Source organism: Tachysurus vachellii, chromosome 26 (assembly GCF_030014155.1).
Source record: "Tachysurus vachellii isolate PV-2020 chromosome 26, HZAU_Pvac_v1, whole genome shotgun sequence".
Classification (NCBI taxonomy): Eukaryota; Metazoa; Chordata; class Actinopteri; order Siluriformes; family Bagridae; genus Tachysurus; species Tachysurus vachellii.
This window is the reverse complement of record NC_083485.1, coordinates 5,821,653-5,847,974: the sequence shown is the minus strand read 5'-3', so window position 1 is coordinate 5,847,974 and position 26,322 is coordinate 5,821,653. Positions and strand designations below refer to the sequence as shown.

Genomic DNA, 26,322 nt, shown 5'->3' with positions numbered 1-26,322 from the left:
AAAGATTTTGTTATTGGCATCCATTATTATGATTATCTGCTGTTAGAAGTCTCAAGCCTTGCAAGCAAACAAGCTCAATGTCACATAATGGACATAAGACAAACACCCAGAATGCTATGAAGCTATGAGGATGAGGCTGATTTCTTTCTAGCTCAGACTCAAGCCATCTCAGTGTCAATTCATTCTACGGAATGAACTTCATTGGGGCTGATATTCTGATCAGAGCCTTGGTTCCTCTCAAGGTTTATTCCTCTTGGAGTTTTTCCTCAGGTTTGCTCATTAGGGATAGATGTTAGAGATGAAACATGAGATGTTTGAAACAGAAACTAGAAAACAAGTAGAAGACGCTGAAGATAACGACTACTTAGAAAAGCACAAGTTGTCCAACGAAAGTATAACTTACATTAAAACTGACAAATTATTCTGACAAATAACAACTCTGAAGTTTATCATGTCTGGAACCTGGGTGTCTCCAGGGTTAGAGGATCGATTTCCACCTCCACACTGTGTGGCCTGCATGTTCTATGGGTTTCTTACGGTGGCCGAGAAGTGCAAAACAAATTAACAAATCCGAAAACACATTAACAAATCCGAAAACAAATTAACAAATCCGAAAACACATTAACAAATCCGAAAACAAATTAACAAATCCGAAAACACATTAACAAATCCGAAAACACATTAACAAATCCGAAAACACATTAACAAATCCGAAAACACATTAACAAATCCGAAAACACAACGACAAGTCAGACAACCCGGAAACGGTAGGTATCGTTTTTGAATGGAAACTTACCGATCATTGGAGAAGACACCTGTCACTCAAGATATACAGGTGTGGAATCTTATGTGTAATGTTTAAAGTTCTCCGTTTAAATATAAGAAAATAACAGAATTAATCCACAGTAATCCATTCCATCCATCCATTCCAACTTTTCCCTGCAGCAGACTGTTGAACTCCATGTATACCTTGAGTGACAGCTGTCTTGTTCAATCACGAACTATACCAGCCTCGTCGGGGTTGTCTGAATTGTCGTTGTGTTTTCGGATTTGTTAATGTGTTTTCGGATTTGTTAATTTGTTTTCGGATTTGTTAATTTGTTTTCGGATTTGTTAATGTGTTTTCGGATTTGTTCATTTGTTTTCCACCTCTAGTCCGAAGACACGGGCTGTAAGCTGACTGACATCTCTAAATTGTCCATAGTGTCCACACCCAAGTTCCCTGAGATAGAACCCAGGCTCAGTGCGAGCTTGTGTAGGACAAGCGGTATGAAACCAGTATGAAACCAGTAAAGCATTATAGTAAAGCATTATAGATTTGAAACTCAATGAGAATCTGTGACAAAATGCATAAAACTCTAATACTTTCATAAGTCAAGCTGTTCAGAGGTATAACATTTCATCCTCCCATCTAATATCACAAGCCGTATATAACTTAAACTCTTCTCGCTAACCCGCTGAACCGACTTGTAAAATGATCTTTCTCACTCCTTCACAAAGAAAAATTTGCAATGCTGGAGATCCCAACAGACTTCACGTGAACTATAAATGTGCTTGGGCATGTAAAATTCTGCCCAATATTCTATTATATTCTAGTTGGAAAAACAACAGTTCCACGTATACTATTTTTAAACGAGTCTCTACTAGAGAAACATGAATCACCAGAACATTGGGAATTATTAACAGAGCAAAAGAAAAAACGCTCAGGGTTTGATAGAATTGAAAAAAGTTTAAACATAATATTTCTCTCTAATATTTGTATTTCAACATAATATCCTATATAGGAAAAATTATAATAGTCGGCATAAGAAAAGAGAAGTTTGTATATGTATTTATCTATAAAACATTTATATCTTCACTTCTGAAGCCCAAGTACATTAAAACATTAAATGTTTAATGTACTCCCGTGTTCGTAAACACTAAGGAAACTGAAATCTATGGAATGCCATTGGGGTCAATAGAAAAATACATCATTAATCGGAGGAAAACTTAGTTGTAACTTGTAACTCCTAAAATATATACTGACATAGCTGTTTGGCTCACAGGGTTCAGTAGGACTTTAGTAGGATTATTTAGACACAAATAAACGAATAAATTTATAAAAAGAGGCAGAGGCAAAACCTGCAAAAGCTTCCAACAGAGAGGTTTACATTGCGCGACTTTCAACCTAAGAACATTAAGAGATATTCTGCATGACAAACTGGAAACATCATAAAGAAAATCCTTCTCATAAATATCCATTACACTGAGTTACACTGGGAGAAATGTGTAGCGTGTATGTGATGATCAGAAGAATTAAGCTAGCCAATTGTCGATTGTGTGGCTTCTTATTTTTCAATAATAAACAATGTGAAAACTGGATGTTGTCTATTAATTATTCACCAGAAGCAACAAAGGTTCCCAGCTCCTTCCTTCAAAGCTTAATTATTATTCATTATTATGTTTATTTATCAAATTTATCTGCATATAGGAACTAAAGCTGTGGGTGGGGAACTGAAGAAATGACGGATTAGTCAGGGAAAAGGATCAGAGATTGTTCGAGTCAATATTTATGTTGGCTTTGTAGAAGCCAACATTCTGAAATCCGTTATAAGCTTATTATTAGGGGTCAAGCCCCGAAGGGGCGTAGACACCTATTGTTATCGTTAGTTTTCTTCTTATTATTATTATTATTCTTCCGTCTTCCGCCATTGAAGTCAATGGCAGCCCATAGAACCGTACGTAGGAAAGGTATGAAATTTGGCACACATGTAGAGGCCAGTCTTAGAAGTTACTGTAGCAACTTTGGTGTGTCTAGCTCAAACCGTCTAGCGCCACCAACAGTCCAAAACCCAATTTTGTGCTGAATCGTAAGGCCTAGAGGCAAAATTCTTGCAACATCAGAATCAGAATCACAAAGGTCTTTATGAGGAACACACACTTACACACACATTTACACACACACACACTCACACTCGCACACTCTCACACACACACACACAAACAGACACACAGACACACACAGACACTCACACACACACTCACACACACACTCACACAGACACAAACACACAGACAAGCACTCACACACACACTCACACACACACACACACACACACACAGACACACAGACACACACAGACACTCACACACACTCACACTCACACACACACTCACACTCACACACCCTCTCACACACACACAGACACACACAGACACTCACACACACGCACACACACACACACTCACACAGACGAGGAACACACACATTTACACACACACACAGACACACACACTCACACACACACACTCACACACCCTCTCACACACACACAGACACTCACACTCACACTGACAAACACACTCACACAGACGAAAAACACACACACTTACACACACATTTACACACACACACTCGCACACTCACATACTCACACACACTCACATACACACGCATTTACACACACACACTCTCTCACACTCTCACACACACTCTCACACACTCTCACACTCACACACTCACACACACTCACACACACACACAGACACACACTCACACACACACACGCACACACTCACACAAACACACACACAGACGCACAGAGACACATACACACACACACACTCACACACGCACACACACACACACTCACACACGGGGTCAAGCCGATCAGATGCGCTCAGAACATGTCGCTGATGAAACATACCAAGTTTCCACACTCGCACACTCACATACTCACTCGCACACTCACATACTCACACACATACTCACATACACACACATTTACACACACATACACACACACAGACACACAGAGACACACACATACACACTCACACTCACACAGACACACTCACACACACACTTTATTGCCAAGTATGTTTTCACATACGAGGAACACACACACACTTACACACATTTACACACACACACACAAACACACTCGCACACTTACTCACACTCGCACACTCACATACTCACTCGCACACTCACATACACACTCACACACTCGCACACACTCACACACACTCACACTCGCACAATTGCTCACACTCGCACACTCATTCACATACTCACAAACACCTTCACTGACTCACACACTCACACTCACTCACAGACACTCACACACACTCACTCACACACACACACACACACTTACACACACACTTACACACACACTTACACACACTTACACACACACTTACACAAACACTTGCACACACACTCACACTTACACACACACTCACACTTTCACACACACTCACACACTCACACACACACTCACACACACACTCACACTTACACACACTCACTTACACACACACCTACACACACTTACACACACACATTTTGAATTTTCACGTCAAGTTCAGTATTTTACCAATACAATGCCATATAGCTACGAAACTTGGTATGGTTCATCAGCGACATGTTCTGAGCGCATCTGATCGGCTTGACCCCGGTATCACTGCTTGCAGCTACAGTTGAGGCCAAAATTATTAGCCCCCTTATGAAATTAGACAAAACTCTTGATTTCTCCATGGAAATGACCATTAACAAGAAGTGTTTTATAGTGTGTTTGTTTCCAAAATAACAAAGACAAAATCTCCACTAAGTTTGATTAGGATATTTAATTGAAATAGTGAGTTGAAACAAGAAAGGGCAAAAATGAAACGTCCAAAATTATTAGCCCCCGGTCATTAATAGTCAATAGTGAACCCTTTCTGAGCCACAACTGACAACAACCTCTTAGAGTAGTTCTTTACTAGGTTGGCACAGGTTTCCTGAGGGATTTTAGCCCATTCTTCCATTGCAAATTGCTCCAGCTGGTCCAAATTACGTGGTTTCCGAGCATGGACATTCACTTTGAGCACTCGCCACAGATTCTCAATAGGATTGAGGTCTGGGCTCTGTGCGGGCCACTCCAGGACCTTTGTTTTGGTATCCTTCAGGAACTGTTGGACCAATTTCGATGTATGCTTTGGGTCATTGTCTTGTTGGAAGACCCAGCGACGACCTAAGGCTAGACTACGAGCAGATTTCTGCATATTATCCCTCAAAATGTCAACATAATTTTCTTTTTTCATGATGCCATGCACCCGAACAAGGCTCCCTGTGCCTGAAGCTGCAAAACAGCCCCACAGCATGATGCTCCCACCACCATGTTTAACTGTGGGAACTGTGTTCTTAGGGTTGAAGGCCTCACCCTTTCTTCGCCAAACATAAGCAACATCCATGTGCCCAAACAGTTCCAGTTTAGTCTCATCAGACCAAAGCACAGACTCCCAAAACTCATCTTTACCTTTCAAATGTTCACGGGCAAACCTCAGTCTAGCTGTGATGTGCCGCTGTTTGAGTAAAGGGGTTCTTCTGGGACGATGGCCCTGAAGCCCACCACGATGAAGAGCCCTCACAACTGTGTTCCTTGAAACATCAACTCCAGAAGAGGCCAGGTCAGCAACAATCATCTTGGCAGATGTCTGGGGCATCTTGCTGATATCTCTGACTATTTTCCTCTCCAGGGTTCTTGAAATCTTGCACTTACGACCACGCCCAGGTTTGTTTCTTACAGAATTTGTCTCCTTGTACTTGGCAATGATGCAACGTACGGCGGTTCTAGACACTGTGAAAAGCTTGGAAATGGCAGTATAGCCTTCCCCCTTATCATGAGCCTCCACTATCTTCTTTCTGAGCTCAAGACTGATTTCCTTTGTCTTTGGCATGGTGAGTAAAAGTAGTCTCTCCCAATAATGTGTTCAAGTGCCCTGTTCCTTGGAGTCCTTTAATGCTGATTGAATGCCCAGGTGTTGTTAGGAAGCCAATTGACTGCACAGGTGTGGTTTGAAAGCTGATTGATTAATTAGGTGTGTTTTGAAAGCTGATTGATTAATTGGGTGTGTTTTGAAAGCAAATATTCACAAGGGGCTAATATTTTTGACCACCCCATTTTCACTATATTTGATTATAAAGCAAGCCTAAAAATGTATTTTATATTCCAAAATGTACCAAAAGCTACTAAATAGCACTGGCGAATGTTTGATTATATCAAGTTTTATCAATGCTGCAAACATTGGAAAGATCTTTAGGAAAATGTTCCAAAATTCCTGGGGGGCTAATAATTTTGGCCTCAACTGTATATTTATTATTATTATTATTATTATTATGTTGGCTTTGTAGAAGCCAACATTCTGAAATCCGTTATAAGCTTATTATTATTATTATTATTATTATTATTATTATTATATTTTCTTCTTAGACAAAAATTTATCAAGAGTAACTCCTCCTAGGGCTTTCGAGCCACATGCACCAAATTCGGATATGTCGTAGACCCTGGTCTGAAGTTTGTTGCTATTACTTTTCTAAGCGATCGGAATTCCGGCATTCCCGGTACGGAAGCTCAGAGTGGCCTTTTTTCGTATCCACTTCCATTATAAACTTTGGAGGTTTATAACTCGGCAAGTTTTCGAGCGATTTACACCAAACTCGGGCAGGTTCTTTAGGACATTGTTCTATGCAGTATAATAACATGTAGAATCCCATAATGACTGCAGTAATGACATGAAATGTCCAAACCCTCAGTAGCCACTTTTTGCCAAAAGTATTGGCACCCCACCGGGTATACTGGTGACATCACGTGACGTCACGTGTAGCCCCGCCCCCAGAATAAGCGAAATCAAAAATGAGCACAATATGGACATGTCATATATCAAAACACTCAGCCCAATGAGGGGAAGTGCCTCACGTGTATTTTGGTCACGTCACGTGACGTCACGTGTATAGCCCCGCCCCCAAAATAAGCGAAATCAAAAATTTGCACAACATGGACATGTGACATATCAAAACACTCAGCCCAATGAGGGGAACTGCCCCACGTGTATTTTGGTCACGTCACGTGACGTCACGTGTAGCCCCGCCCCCAAAATAAGCGAAATCAAAAATTAGCACAACATGGACATGTCATATATCAAAACACTCAGCCCAATGAGGGGAAGTGCCTCACGTGTGTTATGGTCACGTCACGTCACGTGTCGTCACGCGAAAATAAAAAATTAGCACAACATGGACATGTGACATATCAAAACACTCGGCACAATGAGGGGAACTGCCTCACGTGTATTTTGGTCACGTCACGTGACGTCACGTGTAGCCCCGCCCCCAAAATAAGCGAAATAAAAAATTTGCACAACATGGACATGTGACATATCAAAACACTCAGCACAATGAGGGGAACTGCCTCACGGGTATTCGGATCACGTCACATGCTCATGTCCGCTCCAAAAGTATTGGCACCCTAGCGGTCCAGTAGATTTCACAATCTTTCTGTCCACTTGCCTCCAAAAGTAACACTGACCCTTATGTCCACTCGCCTCCAAAAAGCACTGGCCTTTGCGAATACTTGCACCGTCAAAGCCAACATCAAAGTTTGTCTCGACGAACTTTACAAATCTAGTTTGAATTTGATGCTTTAGGGCATCATGACATTAGTGCATAGAGATGAGAAAATCTCAATTCCAATGTAGTTTGTTGCACTGTTGCTGAAATCACAATGTCCAAAGAATTTAAAATTCTGAAAATTTCAAAGTGGTGCTTCATAAAACATTAGCTGGATTGTGTAATAAGCAGAAAACTGAACTAGTGCATGCATTGATATTTATCCCTATGTTTTCTTGTTTATCTTTTTTTTTTTAACTCTGTCATGTAATTAAGAGATGCAATAAAAATAACTGATCAGTGTGTACAGTGTGTCTAGTGTTTGATGTGTGTGTTGTGGGTGAGAGTCTCCTGGGACAACAGAAGAGACTCTTTATAGCCACTTTATATAACAAGGGTTAAAAGCTGTGGTTTTGAAATGATGAGTGTCCTTGTAATGATTGGAGTGTGAAGAGTTGCATAGCTGCGATCTGACACCATAAAATGACTTACATCAGATTGTGGTGTCATTTTTTATATCATTGAGAATGTTCACCTTGCTCAGGGCAAACTAATCGGTAGCGCAAGCCGCTATTTTATCTCAAATCCTGACTGCATGGATACTCAATCGCTTCCTCAGGAATTCAAGTCATGCTTAACATCCATCCAAATAACAATCCATCCACATTGATTATACATATATATATATATATATATATATATATATATATATATATATATATATATATATATATATATATATACGTATATATATATATATATATATATATGTATTTTGTCATCTGTCCATCTAATCATTCATCTGTTTATTCAAACATTTAATTATCTAATCAGCCATCCAACTATCTAATCCTCCATTAATGGGGCAGTGGTGGCTCAAGTGGTTTTAAGGCTCTGGAGTGTTGATTGGAAGTTTGGGTTCAAGCCACAGCACTGCCAAGCTGCCACTGTTGGGCAATTGAGCAAGGCCCTTAAACCTCCCTGCTCTAGGAGTGCTGTATCATAGCTCCCATAGTATCGACCCCAACATCCTCAGTTGGCATATGTGAAGAAATGAATTCCACTGCACAATAATGTATGAAAATAAAGGCTTCTATGCACCAATTTTAATTCGTCATCATCTGTTATCCCTCTAACGACCCATCCACCACTCCAAATGTTCATTTATCTTTTTAATCATCCATCCATCCATCCACCCATCCATCCATCCATCCACCCATCCATCCATCCATCCATCCACCAGTTATCCATCTACTAATCTAATCAACCAACCACTCATCCAACCATGCATTCATCCAAGCAACCATGTGTCCATGTATCTAATAGTTCATTCATCTAATCATTCCTTTATCCATCCAATAATAAGGTAAAATCTGAAAATGTCGTAACCTAAATGGAAAAGTGATGCACCTGAACTTGAGTTTCAAAAAGGTCAGAATACCTGTGGTGCACAAAACACAGGGTTCCGAAAGGAACTAAAAATATAAAATTTTCATAACTTATAACGAGCTATAAATATTACAGAAGATTGTGTTATTTTTAACGTAATACAATTAGTTCAAACAGGTCGGGTGAAAGACTAGATTTTGCCACAACCGTAACATACACACATTTCCTTCACAGTCAGTGCGTAGCTGATAAGTCCTGAGCTGACAGAAGCTCTCTGAGGTACATGACAGTATTGATTTTGGCTTTCTGAGGTGACAAGCACTTTGTACATGTTGTAAGTTACTTCTTCACTTACAGCATGACATTCTCTTTTCTCTGGTCTTTTAGTGCACCTGAGCACTTTACTGGTACATTAGTAATAGTAATAAAACTTCAGGTCCGTGAGTAATTCACAATGTAATGTGTGTGTACTTTTTACTACACACTGACGAGAGATTATTAAGAGACGAATAGCGAACACCCACTTAGCAAACAACGGCTTCTTGGAAACTGTAGGCAAACAAGGTTAATAATAAAGCTGTTTCAACACTGGAGCTCCAGATTTGCTTAGCAATCAGTTATAATAGGCATGTGTGTGTGTGTGTGTGTGTGTGTGTGTGTGTGTGTGTGTGTGTGTGTGTGTACAAAACTGAAATCATGAACCTGTATAATGAAAGAGTCTAAGCTAAATATCTACCCAGGCTGTGGGAACAAACGTTGTAATAAACATTTATGCACTAGAACCCTGAGGGTTTAAGATCCAACACTTGGAAACATGACTCTCCATTTCAAATCCTTTCAATTAGCAATTCAGCAATTCAGTGTCTCTCTATCTCTTTCTATATGTCCATCCATCCTTCCTTCCTTAGAGTTATTTCTCTCTTTCACCATTGTCCTAACATTCCCTCTCTCTCTCACACACACACGCTAGCTGTTCTAAGCAAGTCTACGTGTTGTAAAACCAATCCCATCTTCTTTGGCATCTTTTTAGCCTAGTGCACATATACAAACTCGTAACTACACACTCTTAACACCCGCCCCAAACACACACACACACACACACACACAAACACGCAGAGCATGTTTTGCAGGGACAGGGGTTGCTATGGTGATAGAACACAAGGGGCCTCATGTTACTGTTGAACTCGGTCTGAAGTGACCCTGAAACGTGAAAAAAAGAAAGCAGAAAGAAAGAGGGAGGATCCCTGCTGCGTTCATTCACTCACTCAATACGAGAGACGGACACATGGCAGTGTGTTTCAGCCTGATTCTGTACAACCACTAACTAATATTACATCATTAAATATACTTAACTTACTCATTAACATCAAGCCGGACAAAAGGTGTGTCTAAATATTCTGTTCAAATCTACAGAATGTGTGTGTGCATGTGTGTGTGTGTGCGTGTGTGTGTGTTAATCCAACTATTAAAGTTAACTTAAAAAAAAAGAGGGAAAAGAAAAAGTGAGTGAATCAATGTGAGTGAAACCTGCTTAGTTTGTCCTCTTTAATGAGCCTCATATCATCTATCTAGTCTCATTAAGATCTGATCGAGTGAGAGATGGGAATGAATGCTTAACGCTGCTATGACGTGAAATAACATCCCTGGGATGTTCCACAACATCGTATCGAACGATAAACCATATAAAAGTGTGAGGTGTCGTTCTTTAATCAACTAAAGGTCATCATTTTTAAAAGATGAAAGCGGAATCAGTGTAATAACACGCTCCAGTCAGTGCGGTCATACGATATGCACGACAGCATGACCTTCCTGTTTAATACCTTGTATAATCATCACTTTTTAATAGCTCAGAATGGAAATGTGGTATGAAGTTCTAAATCTTGACACTCCTGAAATGCACTTAAAGAGTGAATTAAGTAGAATAAGAAGTAAAAGTGCTGACTTGGACAAGGACCTTGTTAAACCCAGTAACGCCGTGTGCATTTCCTTTCCCCGTACAAACAGAGCACACAGTGAGTGGTGTTTAGAGGACTGAACAGATTGAGGATAGGATGGAGAGCTCATGCAGGTCACCACTACGCATCAGCGCACAACAATGAGTCCTTTCTCTCCTTCTTTCAGCAACCCCGGTCTCTTTCACTCCAGTCCATTCCCCACTCTCCTCTCTCAGCTTACATCTCTCTTTTGTCCTTCCCAATCTCTGAAGAAACCTTTGAGGAACGGCTGTAACATAAAGTATAAAGTCTCACACTGCGACAACGATCAGCTGTTTTCGCAAAACATTTTTAAAATTCCACATTCGTGTCTTGCAAATTCTTAAAAAAAAAAAAAAAAAAGTTTGGCAAAGCTGCTTTCCAGTCATTAGGAGGCCAAACACTAAAGGTGCAGGAGGTCTATTGTGTGATGTTCTGCAGCAACCCTGAGAACTGCTCACATGCTGTTTAATAAATTTGGTTCACTGATTTTTCATGGAACAAAAAAAAAACAGAAAAAAAAAACAGCCCATTTTCACAGGATCATCAATCCCTGATTAACATTTACAGTGAATAAAAATATTTACTGTAATAAACAACAAATTCAAAACTGGTAATGTACTCCCGTCAAAATTAGTACAAAGCATCAATACGTTTCCTGTGAACCACAGAAAAAAGGGATTTCACAATGTAGAGCAACATCAAGCAAAATATGAAATGCAACAGAAGAAAGAACAAAGAAGAAGAAAATCTTTTCAGTGTCTTGTAAACGTAAAGTGTGTCAGGATACAAGTATGAACTCAATGTGCTTTAGGGTGAAGCTGGAAATTCCCACACAGTCCATAGAAGGCTTTAGTGCACAATCAGACACTGGCAAAGAAAGTAAAGATGGAGAAATGAGGTTCTGTACAAAGCTTGGTTTCAGGAATTAAACACGTAACAGGTGAACACAAGAAGTTAGCAAGACAGTGATTGAGATGTTAAATCCAAACCAGAGAACATGGTAAAACAAACACAGGCATACGATATGAAATCAGCACTCGCTACTCTGAGAACCACAACACACTGGAAAATAAATTCCCCCCATTTAAAGTCTCCGATATTTGCGGGTCTCCGATATTTGAGAAATGCTTCTGAAAACTGTGTTAGGCCACCAAACAAAACAAAAATCAAAACAAACGTGTAGCCAATGAGCAGAAAGGGGCTAGTCTTGTCAATATGGGCGGAGAGAGCGCATATTCACAGATTCGAATGAGTCAATAACTCCTGAGCTAAACGCTGTTACTACACAAAACGCGGTTGTAGCTGCCTCTCTACATTACTACGATAGAAAATAGGTGTTATTTGTGTAATGATTTGTGTAGTAACAGCGTTTAGTTCAGGAGTTATTGACTCGGGAAACTCCAATCTGTGAATATGCGCCAACTTCCTGCTCCTTCAGTTCTCTCCAGCGCTGGAAAGCTGATCCTGTATTAACACGTCCTACTTCTCGCCTTATCGTAAGCCTTTCTTCGCTTTCTTTCTTTGTTTTTATCCTCCATGTCAATGTTAAAACCGCTTTCTGCTAATGTCACACATGCGCTCTGAACACTCTCTCTACCCATATTGACAAGACACGCCCCTTTCTGCTCATTGGCTACACGTTTGTTTTGATTTTTGTTTAGCTTGTCGTCCCGACTCAGTTTTCTGAAGCATTTCTCAAATATCGGAGACCCTACCTTTAATATCCGAATGTCTAGCTAGTGTGAATAATACTGAAGATATAAAGTGAGGATATATACTACAAAAAAAATCGATTCAGTCAAAATAAGACTTCTAATTTCTCAATTGGTTCAAACTGACTAAATTGATTTGCATCAATTCAAATTAGATCATAAATAGCCTTTAAGCTCGCAAGGCCACTACCGACTACACTTTATAAATTGCCCCAAACTATATGTGTTAAAGTTTACTTCTGGGCATGTGAAAAGAACAGCATTTGATCTTTCAGCTTGAAACCACATGAAGATCGCACGATGCAGAAAACCGTTACAACACAACAAGCCACATTATGACGCCATCAGGCTTTGAAAAAAGATCACGTTTTACCCCGCCATCCCAAGTTAAACCTCTGACTAGGACACCTGCAATTACTCTTGTGAAATATGTGGCAAGTTGCCAAAGCTGGAAGGACATTTAATAACATCGTCCTTCTTCTAAAAGCAGCTGTGTGCGACTCATATCATTACATATCTAATAGCTGTTTACTGTATAATATATGTATGTAACACCACTATAGCTTGATTGCTCACTTTCCAGACATGATCTCATCATCAAGCGTTTAAGCCTGTTGTCATTAAACTCTCTATTTAAAGCATTGTCCTTCTGAAAGCATCAGTGTTGTTAAAGCTAATTTGTAGTGAATCACTATGTGGTCTAACAAGCCTTGATACACAACATTACAGAGCCTGGAAATATCCTTCTTTAAAGGTGCCCTTCCACACAAAACCGTTTTTACTTGTATTTTTTGATGTGTTAGGTCCATATGTGTTTGTGTTGTGTCGTGAATGTGAAAATGAACTGCTACCTCCGGTCAGTTCTAGCCACTTAAAAGAAATAAGGGGAGAAATTCAGTTGGAAAAGCTGGTCACTCTGACATCAGAGTGACTGAGCTCATTAATATTCATGAGCTCTCGCACTTGAGACCACGCCCCCAGAATTCGTGTAGCTCAGTGAGTTTCCTATACAGCAAGGATGGCTGAACGTCAACGGGCTTGTGAAGAAGCCATTCTGCCGCAATTCAAGGTGATTGTAAACAAATTTCCTCTAGCCTAGGCTACTTATTGCGCTGGGTGAATGAATAGTCATGCTCTCATATCCTAGCGGTTAGCCAATCGGAGCCAAGCAGCATAGCTCATTTGAATATTCACGAGAACTGGCGCAAATCGAGCTGAGTCTTCCTGCAGGCTTTCTATACCACACTAGAATGGCTTTAAACAAGGTAACCAAGGCATTATTTCCACAAAAAAATGTTACAGAGTCCATGGTAATCTTCAGACATTACCACAAAAGTAATGAAATACGTGTGGCAGGGCAGCTTTAATGCAAAGTGAGTCTGGATTATAATTTTCTATTTTTAGAACATCAACAGTACTTTTAACTACTAAAACACAAAAAAAAGTCTTGAGTCCATTTTGAGCTCTACCATCAACTGATATTCATATAATGACTACTGTTTAATGATGATTATAACTAATCTTCCCATCAACATTTCCTATATCAAACTTTTTCACTTTTTTTCTCTGACAACAATATGCAGTATCACTGGCTACTTACAGTATGTGATGTAAAGCTAACAAAACAGACTCCTTGAAAAGATCAAGAACAACTACTGCGGTAACTACAATGCAGGTACTCTCATAAAACACCTGAAACATAAATCTAGCAGCACAGAAAGCGAGAAACCGACTCAGCGGAAAAATGAGAGAATGTTGGGTGGCAGTGAAAAGAACCATATCCACCCAGCATGCTATTCTCGATGATCACACACTATCGGTTGCAGACAATGAAAAATTCTGATGCTACAAAAACAAAACATACTTTACTTTACTTATGGATTTTTAGGATTGAATCTAAATCCACATTTCATGGCAACCCTACTGAATACAAGGTATCTAATGAACTTCATTTTAAATTTTACTATCTCACAGCATCTACAGGATGAGCTGAGAAGACATTAGATAAATAAAACATTCTGTCGCACTCTATACTTGATTAATACCAAGCATTAATGTTTCCTTTTTTTTTTGGTTATAGTGTTGGTGAGTGCCAAAAAACGAGACTGTATGAAAGAATTGTATGAAAAAAATTTCTCATGGAAACATAATTTCTCCTGCTTCAAATCTAATCCAGTTTTACCTTAGTTCTTTTTGCTTCTAGTGTTTGTGTAAAGAGGGGTTTAGTTCTTTGGAAATGTTTTAATTCAATTAAATAACATTTGCTTTTTTTTTTTTTAATTTTCAACACATATGAAAGGAATAAATCAATTGTTGGCAGGCTGTTATAGTAATGGATTAGTAATTTTCCATAATAGCTAAATACAATTTTAATTGATTAAAGTATTTAATGTTTGCTCTCCTTTTTCCCCCTTAATATTAATAAGATGGGAAAAACACCCTGTCATCTTAAAGAGAAACCTGAAATGGCGGTGTTGTTTGGGTGAGTGGTGGTGTCAGGTGACTGAAGTTTGGGTGAGTGGTGGTGTCAGGTGACTGAAGTTTTGGTGAGTGGTGGTGTCAGGTGACTGAAGTTTGGTTGAGTGGTGGTGTCAGGAGTCTGAAGTTTGGTTGAGTGGTGGTGTCAGGAGTCTGAAGTTTGGTTGAGTGGTGGTGTCAGGTGACTGAAGTTTGGGTGAGTGGTGGTGTCAGGAGTCTGAAGTTTGGTTGAGTGGTGGTGTCAGGAGTCTGAAGTTTGGTTGAGTGGTGGTGTCAGGTGACTGAAGTTTGGGTGAGTGGTGGTGTCAGGAGTCTGAAGTTTGGTTGAGTGGTGGTGTCAGGAGTCTGAAGTTTGGTTGAGTGGTGGTGTCAGGTGACTGAAGTTTGGGTGAGTGGTGGTGTCAGGAGTCTGAAGTTTGGTTGAGTGGTGGTGTCAGGAGTCTGAAGTTTGGTTGAGTGGTGGTGTCAGGTGACTGAAGTTTGGGTGAGTGGTGGTGTCAGGTGACTGAAGTTTGGGTGAGTGGTGGTGTCAGGAGTCTGAAGTTTGGTTGAGTGGTGGTGTCAGGAGTCTGAAGTTTGGGTGAGTGGTGGTGTCAGGTGACTGAAGTTTGGGTGAGTGGTGGTGTCAGGAGTCTGAAGTTTGGTTGAGTGGTGGTGTCAGGAGTCTGAAGTTTGGTTGAGTGGTGGTGTCAGGTGACTGAAGTTTTGGTGAGTGGTGGTGTCAGGAGTCTGAAGTTTGGTTGAGTGGTGGTGTCAGGAGTCTGAAGTTTGGTTGAGTGGTGGTGTCAGGTGACTGAAGTTTGGGTGAGTGGTGGTGTCAGGAGTCTGAAGTTTGGGTGAGTGGTGGTGTCAGGAGTCTGAAGTTTGGTTGAGTGGTGGTGTCAGGTGACTGAAGTTTGGGTGAGTGGTGGTGTCAGGTGACTGAAGTTTGGGTGAGTGGTGGTGTCAGGTGACTGAAGTTTGGGTGAGTGGTGGTGTCAGGTGACTGAAGTTTTGGTGAGTGGTGGTGTCAGGTGACTGAAGTTTGGTTGAGTGGTGGTGTCAGGTGACTGAAGTTTGGGTGAGTGGTGGTGTCAGGTGACTGAAGTTTGGGTGAGTGGTGGTGTCAGGAGTCTGAAGTTTGGTTGAGTGGTGGTGTCAGGTGACTGAAGTTTGGGTGAGTGGTGGTGTCAGGTGACTGAAGTTTTGGTGAGTGGTGGTGTCAGGTGACTGAAGTTTGGGTGAGTGGTGGTGTCAGGTGACTGAAGTTTGGGTGAGTGGTGGTGTCAGGTGACTGAAGTTTGGTTGAGTGGTGGTGTCAGGTGACTGAAGTTTGGGTGAGTGGTGGTGTCAGGAGTCTGAAGTTTGGTTGAGTGGTGGTGTCAGGTGACTGAAGTTTTGGTGAGTGGTGGTGTCAGGTGACTGATGTTTTGGTGAGTGGTGGTGTCAGGTGACTGAAGTTTGGTTGAGTGGTGGTGTCAGGTGACTGAGGTTTGGGTAAGTGGTGGTGTCAGGAGTCTTGGCTGTGTATGGGGAATGGTAAAGGGGTGGAGGAAAAGGATAAGGTTATTTAAGATAACATAAGAGATTTGGTATTTGTATTATGATCTGAACAGAAATTAAGTCTGTAATCAATTCTGGGTTTTTTTAATGCATGTAAAATGTAGGTTTAAATGAATTTATTTTCATTCAAAAACAGCATAAGATGGGTATAGCATGTCCTGAGTGTCATTCAACTTCTTTAAGTCTTTACTTCTCTATTTCTTCTTCTTCAAAAAATTAGACCAATTCACAGTAGACTTCTTTCAACTAGACATATCTACAATTTGGTATTCAGATCAGTGTAGGTACACACAGAGCAGGTGGGAATCAAAATCTTCTATGCATACCTAATTTCCAGGCATGATAAAAAAGAGAGCAAAGAAGAGAGAGAACAGAAATGTTCCTATTGCAGCAACCTAGAAATTATCAGCGGAGACAAATATTAGTCAATTCTTTTATAGTCTTCTATTATTTCTCTCTGACAGCAATGTTTTTTTATTAGTTTTACTGGTCATGGAGCCTTTTCATGCAGCATGTGGAACCTTACAGACCCAAGGTGTTGCACTGCCAATAACAAAGATAGAGAAGTGGATGAAAGCTTGAGGTAAAAATGCCCTGTGATCTCGTGTCTGAGGTGATCTACTGAGGTTAACAAGCAACACAAGCACACACATATTGTATACACCAAAGCAGAGGCAAAAAATGAAGCAACAAACACGAGCTAATAGCATGGAGAAAAAGATCAGATTCATTCTTTTTTGGCACACAGTGACCTGCTCACCAAGTGCTTTCAACCAGCAAAACTCAACAACCGTGTTTCTAGAACATTCTCATTCTAAATATGGTATTAATGTAAAATATATCACATCATTCAGCATGTTGGAATGTTAGGGTCTTGCTATCATTTGTATGTAACTGGACTGACCTAAAACATAAAAAAAAACAATGTTCAATCAAACCAAAAGGCCTTGTTTAATTATTTACCCCAGAACACCCTTAACGATGCTTGAATCAGATTGGTCAGAAAGTTCTAATATGGTAAGATTTCTACAGTAACACTCTACTTAAAATAAGTCAAACGCTTCGCAAAACCAGAATAACCAATGTGTGTAATTGCTGATGCAGTATGTTGACATTTTCTGTGAGGAGATTATTTTTCATTTTTAGAAGGAGGCTCCGGTGGCACCTGTCAGACAAAAAGCTATAATTCTGTGTTCCAGAACAAGACATAGAGCCAAGACAATCTGCATTATTTCTGTCTTACTAAGTCCAAAAAAGACTGTTTATACAGTAGCTGAATCAAGTTTGAATAAATTGTGTGGTAGGTTTTTTTTTTTTAAACACAAATTTATCCCAAACAAAAAGTTTAGCTTTTGTGGCTTATGTTTAAGTGGTAGGCATCATAAAAAGCTAAATTGTGCAGCAAAACCCAAACGTCAGATGTTTCATATCTCCACTTTGCATATTAGACGTGATCAAGATGCTTCTTCGAAACCCCTTAAATCGGAAATCATACTAACTTACTGCTACTTAGGGTTGGGAACCGAGTTCCGGTTCTTATTCAGAACCGGTTCTGTTTTTTAACAGGAACCGGAACCGCGAGGAATTTCAGTTCCAAACGCGGTTCCGATGCGATGACGGGCAAAGCGCTGGGAGCTTTCACATTAAATAGCCATGTCTTACCTCATGAATATTAATTGTTTACACTGTTTACAGTCACGCAACCAAATTAACGCAGCTTACCACAGAAATCAGTCACTCGCGCTGCTGTGCTGAGGTACGCTTTGTGTTAAACATGTCTAAAAAAAGTCTAAAGTGTGGATTCATTTCCAAAGCTACAACAATGAAGCAAATCTACCCCCGTCTGAGAGGGTTTTCTCCACAGCTGGAGATACAATAAGCCAGGAAAGGTCTCGTCTTCTCCCAGTGAAAGCAGACATTGTTAATGTTTCTTCTGAAGTTAACCATAACTGTAACAAGAAGTTAACTGTTTTGCTAAGTTGTAATTCTGGATGTTAAATATGATGTTGGATTTATTTCAATTGATATGAATTGAAATGCTCTGTTAAAAATATTTAAAGAGTGATTAATAAACACAAATGGAATTGTTTCAGTATTGTGCATTATTTTTCACATTTATTTTATTATGGAATCGGAATCAGAACCGGGAATCGTAAGGCAGAACTGGAACTGGAACCGGAATCGGAACCGGAAAATTTCTTTTGATACCCAACCCTACTGCTACTACAGCTATATTTTCCACAAACTCTTTTTTGAAACAAGGCTCATCTTTCCATTCCTTACAAAGATTACATAGAGTGCATGAAAATCCACTGGACTGTAATCTCATTTATCTCAATTATTGTTGTGTGTGCTTAAACCCTCGAGTACAGTTAATGAGCAAACGATTTAAAGTGAGTCACCCACTCAAACATGCATGTACACGCTCGTAGGTGCGTTAATTCAGTTGAGTCATGTCAAATCTTCACCTACCCTAATTATGTATTAATGAATAGTACTCAAAATTGAAGAAAGCCACACTACAAAATCCAGCACCTGCAAAGGAACAAAAATTATACCCGGCAGCACGGGTGTGAACTTACTCTGATTCTCCGCATGGCAGCGACGATCTCCACACGACTGTTAGGTCTTGAAACATCCAGACTACCAATATACTGTAACACAAATGCAAGTAGGAGGATTAGTCTGACTTTTTAAACAAGTGTTGTTGTATATGTGAAGTTTTCTGTGAGCAGAATTAACAGCCTTTATTTGTCACATATACATTATAGCACAGTGAAAATGTTAATGCTAATGTTGTAGCTTGATAGGAAGCTGAGGCCAGAGATAAAAGTCAGCTATGATATGGCACCCCTGGAGTAGAGAGGGTTAAGGCTTAGGGGGTGCTTAGGGCTTGAATTTTAACCTTAATATTTATGCTACGTTTCCCCAGTGATGAACAACCAATGCCCAGTGTTAAGCCATCATTGCCCAAGTTGTTATTTAGTATTTTAAGGAGTATTCGTTGTCACCAATTTGTGTAAAAAGTAAAGATGCTTTCAGGCATGTTAAAGTCTTCAGTTCAGACAGGTGTATCGGTTTCTTAAGGAATGTCAAGCCTTACTGTTGTGAAGAACGAGACCATCAAATGGTCCATCCTTTGTCTGGCTCTTTTTACACTTTGATTTCACCTCCATGCTCCAGACAATAACCTACAGTCTTTTAAATCTAATGAATAACTGTTGTGATCTCTACTGACAAAATGCTCTCACACAATATAGTGTGCTCTCACTATACATCTGTTTATGGATTTGTAATCCTGCTATACTGTAACCGGAAAAAGGAGGCATTCCTGGTTGTGTCTGGTTCTTCTCAGGGTTTCATTCTTGGCTTGCTCAATAGAAATCTAGATCAAGACTACTGCTTTGTGGCACTAGTTGTTAAAAAGTGGTATACAAATAAGAATTATTGTGAATTAATCCAAATTCAACATAGGAAATTTAGTTTAGTCATGTAGTGAGTATACGGCACAAGCTAAATGATCAAGATTAATCTACCAGCAATGGTAGTCCTAATCTGAGGTCTTCAAGACAACACGGTTTTTAACGTATTAGACTGTGCCTTAAAGTTCAGAAGGCAGAGACAAGTTTATTTAGTCATTAAACTTTTTTTAGTCATATATTATAAAATAGCCTACATATAGCAAAAGCCAAATAGTTCAAATAATCAGTTTCACTTCCAAGGTGTTCTAAGACAGACATCCAAGGTCTCTCAAAAATGTTAAATGTATCATCTAACATTTTAAGCCAAGCCAATTTTTGTTATATAATCAGAAAATCTACTATGCTATTCTAGATAAAAACCACTTAAACGTATTATCTCTCTTCCCCAACCCTTTTTAAATCATTGCCCACAGTCAAAGATCTGCACAGAATCATTTTTCCTCCTAAAGATAACAATTATTCATTCATTCATTCATCTTCTACCGCTTATCCGAACTACCTCGGGTCACGGGGAGCCTGTGCCTATCTCAGGCGTCATTGGGCATCAAGGCAGGATACACCCTGGACGGAGTGCCAACCCATCGCAGGGCACACACACACTCTCATTCACTCACGCAATCACACACTAGGGACAATTTTCCAGAGATGCCAATCAACCTACCATGCATGTCTTTGGACCGGGGGAGGAAACCGGAGTACCCGGAGGAAACCCCAGAGGCATGGGGAGAACATGCAAACTCCACACACACAAGGTGGAGGCGGGAATCGAACCCCGACCCTGGAGGTGTGAGGCGAACATGCTAACCACTAAGCCACCATGCCCCCTGATAACAATTATATTTATTTAAATTATATAATGATTCTAATTATTCTCACACATTTCCACTGAGGTCACTCACGTGATGTGGGTTTTGCACTTTTAACACAACCAGTGTGTGTTTTTCAATTGGAGACTACACATATTTTTCTACATCAGTATATGCATATATTTAAATATTCCAGTTTCAAGCTTGCAGAGAATTTAAAGTCAAATTTAACTGAATTTATTACAGCATTGACAAGTGTATTGTGGAGAAAAAAAAATTGACCCAATTTTTAAGCTGCATTCATCTTCATTAAGATGTTTACCCTATTCTGGGCATGTGCTGATCATTTGCACATAGTTATTTACAGCTAGGGGTTAGGGGTAAATTAGTATACCCAATGAATGTACTGGCATGTTGGGAGGAGACGGGAGAAACCAGAAGAAACCCTGTAGATATTAGAGAATATTCTTCTCCACACAAACAATAACCTGAGCTTAGGATGCTACAAGGCAGCAATGGTATCCGCTACACCATGTCACCTAACCCAACTATAAGAAGACACATTTTCAGCTTTAACAGTGTTGGAAATACAGTATAGGCCAAATATCATTGCGTTTCAATTTCGTATTAAAAGTAGTTCAGGTGTTAGCTGTGTTCTGTCAGTCAGATTTGGTTTAGTTCAACATCTTGGCAATCATTGGGCTGTTACTCATTTACTCTCAGGAAATTGTTATAGATGTTTTTTTTTTTATGGTTACATATCATGCATTTCCTTCTTTTTGTCTTTCAGACTTTAGTCTTGAAAGAACATTTTCTTAGATGCCACTCAGCACCTTCATCAGGGTTGTTAGTGGTGGCAAATATTTGACAAAAATATCATAATCATACATGATACATCATAAAACAACTATATGGTCAAAAGTATGTAGACAAAACACTATCACACCCATTCCAGATTTAGTCCACCTTATATGTTCTCAATATATCTTGGCACACACTTCCCTGGGCTGAATATGTGGCACCATTTGTTTATGACCTCATCTTATGACCGTGACATCCTTTGTTTTGACCTGGAAATTCTTTCTGTTTTGAAAAACAAGTGCCAAACACAGACACTCAGTAACAGTTTCTTCTTCCATAATTTAGATAAACTCCACAGTAAACTTGCCAAACTGCCAGCAAACTGTCTTTGAGGTAATAATAACTTCTGCTCTTCTTTGAAGCCGTTCCTGTAGATGCTAGAGCATGGCTGTTGGGATTTGTGATCGTTCAGCTTTCCACATCAGCATTAGTGAGATCAGGTGTCTGGCGAGGAGGTCTGGGGTGCTGTTGATGTTCCAGTTCATCCCAAAAGTGTTCAGTGGAGTTGAGGTCTGGACTCAACTGTAGGACACTCAAGATCTTCTACTCCAACGTTAGTAACATGTTTGCATGGCGTTCTCATTGTGTACTTGGCCACTTTCATGCTGGAACAGGTTTCGGCCTCTTAGTTTGAGTAATGCTCCAGACTACAAGAGCATTCAAGACAATTCGGTGCCTCCAAATTTAATAACCCACATTTGGATGTGATGCTCTGGAGTCCACATACATTTGTCTATATAGTATAAGGTTGATTAAAAGTGATTTTGCTTTCTTAAAAAAACTGAAAACTGTTCAGAAGTTTAGCGATGTTCAATTAATGACTGCATCGGTAAATTTATTCAAAGTGACATAAAAGAAAATCATCTTTAAAACAGCATTTTACAAATGAGTTGCTTACTGATGTTTGATCAGGAAATTTAATGTGACACTCTTAATCGTACTATTGATATATCATCTTACTGCACCGCACTGATTTCTGAAACTGTATGCAATGGATAAAAATACATGTATATTGTCTATATACCTCATATATCCACATTAAAAAAACAAAACCAAAAAAAAAAACCAGAATGCTGGATTTTTGTTCTGTCCAGCCTCCAATGTTTCAAATAGATCATTTTTGTTTATTCTTTAAATGGTGATTTTTTTAATCATGCAAAAAAAAGCAGACTGATTCCAGACTTTCCAGACCTTCTATATGCATCATTCCTGCTGCTTTTAAAGGTCATGACAAAGAGAAAATGAGAAATGTAATATGTATTAGGATGTGCATCAGTGCATACAATAAAGAAATGTCTTCAAGAAAATGGGTTTCAAACCGTATTTTGCTTGACCTTACATTTCCAGGTCTGTGTATTGAATTGATTTTCCAGACTTTGCATAGTTTTACAGCCTTGATTTATTAGTAAATCCTGTATAATCAGAAATCAGTCCAACTTTAAATGAAATGTAGTAGAACTTCAATAGAAGTATAGAAATATCACTCAAAATCTACAACAAGAAGTTACTTCTGGATAAAATACATTTAATGCATGCAATAATGAAACGTGTATAATAAGTCGAACTCCACACAAGGACGCACAGAGTAGTTTATTCAATGGTTTTTTTTTTTTCACCTTGGCTTGGAAATGAATGCCGTGCTGAAACGCCTCGTCGTTGTGAAGCGGCACGCGCGAATCCGCAGCGTCGTCCACCAGGTTGTACCTGTTCCGTCCAGGCATTTCCCCTTTAAAAACTATAATCCACACAGTCCCGAGAAATTCCGCACACAAATCTGCGTTTTGATCAAGATACAGACATCTCTCTGTCCTCAAAAACCGTCCCAGGGTTTAACCAGCCGCCGAAGACGACGCACGAGCGCAGGACGCATTGTAGAATCTATCAGCGCGTGAACACATAAACAGGGCACGAGGACAAACAGACGGGGTGGTTTCAAAACAAAACAATGATTTGTTTTTTGTTTGTTTGTTGTTTTTTTCCAAGCTTGTATCACTTGTGAGCGTTCAGGAACCGTTTCCTGTTTGTTAACGTTCACTACAGGAGTCTGGTTGTAAATACACTTCAATTTCAAGCACTAACGGTTAAAAGCTAACAATTCCCAATAGCTACATCGTACTGAGGCAGGTTGGCACGCGGAGCTTTGGGAGGGAGGGACTCATTTGCATATCAAAGCTATGATCTGATCGTATTGGAGCAAAGTTCTGTCACGTGACCGCGTTGCTTACGGCGGTTGTTTTTGTCTTTAAACGGTTAAATTTGAAAAAATAACCGTTGACCTGTTTAAAACTGTGACGTGTTTATAAACAAGGTGCGTTTTGTGTTTGACGCGTTTTCTATACTAAACGCGAGAAAACGTCCCTTCGTACTTATGTTACACATGTCATATGTTAGTCATGTTAGTTTAATAGAATAAAACATTTAAAAAAAATAATAATAAAAAATGAAGAAATATTCATTTACACCCGGAAAATAAAACAAAGGTGAACTGCCATGTCTTGTTTGCTGTCATACCTGTTACACACACCTCCATAAAACATATAGCTTTGTTTTAAATCCACACAGTTCAGTTTTGCTCTCCTCAGAACCGAGAATATTGATCATCTCCTCAGCAGCTCCCATGGACTTTAGCTTGCTTACCTAATTACCCTCCTTACCTGTTTACTAACTTTTAGTGGCCAGCCTTCTGTAGACATTTTCTTTTCCTTTTTTTAATAATAGATTTAATGGTTGATAACAGTAATAGTCAAAATTTTGGGATTTTTTTTTTTTTTTTTTTAACCAAATCCCGATTAATCGATATATTTCCAATGTTTTGATATCTTCTTGAGTTCTGTTTTTTCCCCAAAGTGTGATTCAGGAATTTTCCATGACTGTGTGTGTTGTTATTGTTTTCAGGAAGCTATGTGGGAATTCTAAAAGGCACGCTTCAATTGTTTGCATGGCCTGAGAGTGTCATCACCGCTGGCATCCCACATCATGGCTGCATGTTCAGTCAAACATGGCTGGAGTGCCACCAAACCACCAACTCCACTGTGATGAGATTGACCCCATTGCACTAGACCGTCCAGCTGGCAAAGGAATAATCACAGCTATATTTCAGTTGACTTTCAATTAAAAGCAGAGAACACATATTTGAAAGTCCCAGTGTTTTCCATTGCTTAAAAAATGTGTTAATGCATTGTCCTGCATACTAAAAACGTGTTCATTCCTAATCGAAGCATTATATATATTTCGGAATTCCAACTCAGTGCTGTAATCTCGTAATCCTGCTTTTTGAGCCTGGACAGCTCTAGATTCCTCTTATACATAAATGCAGCTGATTGAGTTTCCACCTGAACCAACAAAAGACTGGTTACAATTTCTCCTGTATGTGGAAACATTAATTATTAGCCTTTATCTTTGTCCCAGGAAGCTGATTAAGTGTGTTCAAGTGAAGGATGTGGTTCTGAATAATCCTGTAATAGAATGCACATGAATGAAAAGACATTAACTTGATGTTAAAAGTTTAAACCTCTTGTATTTACTCATTTCCTCAAGTAACCAGTGTCAGGAAATTAAATTAAACAATTAAATTTTATTAAACACAATTGGATTTGTTATCTCACTTTATAAAGCAAGCTTTAAGTCTTCATGATGACATTTAGGTTAAGGTTATACTGAGATTACATGTAAATAGTCAGTTATAGTCATAAGTCATAGGTGTTTGTTGTATAAGAAGAATTTACACAAGCTACTTAATGTAATTTGTCTATTTAAGATTAAATAATGCTGAAAGATATCTGATTGAGATTGAGAAGTGGGAGTAGCATGAGTGTAATTCTAAATGATGTGTGGAAATGTAAATTTCAATGAATGAAGAAAGGAAATCCCACATCTCTACCACAAAAATTGGAATTAGAGCACCCTCAAGTGAATGAACCAGGAAATAAACTCAAAGGTTTGTGTATTTTTATTAGGCTATAACATTTTCATATCATATTTTACATGTGCTATAATAACAACATGGTTTTTATTTTATTTTATTTTTTAACAGAAAAACCCCAAAAAACCAAGAGAGAGAGAGAGAGAGAGAGAGAGAGAGAGAGAGAGAGAGAGAGAGAGAGAGAGAGAGAGAAAACACCCCCTTCCCTTTAAAAGCCATAATATGTTACACCGTTGTGGCATAAGATAATTTCTTTTTAATGTTGTTGTTATTACAATATAATAAAACCTTCTAGTATGTTGCACAAGCAGTATTATTTGAGCGTATAATGACATATTTTTCCCTCAACAACAACAACAATATCAACAACAAAATAGGTTTTCAGAACAAGGGAGATGATTATTTATTTATGCAATCACAACTGTTAAATTTTTTATTTCTAAATTTCAGGTTCATGACAATAGATGAGCACATTTAAGAAGAATAGTTGATGTGTTATCTATCAGTCAACACTCTCAAACATAAAGGTACCAAACTCTATTTTCCTTTTCGCTCTTGTGGTACCATAAAAGGTACATTTTTTAACACTTTGTGAGGTATTTTCTACCCGGGAAGGAGCACATGTTTAAATTAGCTGTTGAACTAAAGCTGTTAAAGTACATCGCTGATTCTGAGGGTGCAATTGTGGTACCTGGGTGCAATAAAGGTACACTGTATGTTTCCAAGTGAAGCTACAAGTAATT

At 39.2% G+C, this 26,322-nt stretch overlaps 1 protein-coding gene across 1 annotated transcript in view; it reads right to left on the bottom strand.

Annotated features, from left to right (window-relative positions):
• si:dkey-34e4.1 (carboxyl-terminal PDZ ligand of neuronal nitric oxide synthase protein) overlaps positions 1-23,840 on the bottom strand; it is a 58,338-nt gene extending 34,498 nt beyond the window's left edge. Inside the window, exons 1-2 of the mRNA XM_060863361.1 lie at positions 23,274-23,840; positions 19,091-19,162 (exon numbers count right to left, since the gene is read on the bottom strand). Of these exons, the coding sequence (XP_060719344.1) occupies positions 19,091-19,162; positions 23,274-23,378 (177 nt within the window). The 5' untranslated portion in view covers positions 23,379-23,840. The remainder of the gene's footprint in view (positions 1-19,090; positions 19,163-23,273) is intronic.
• Between the last annotated feature and the right edge of the window lie 2,482 nt (positions 23,841-26,322).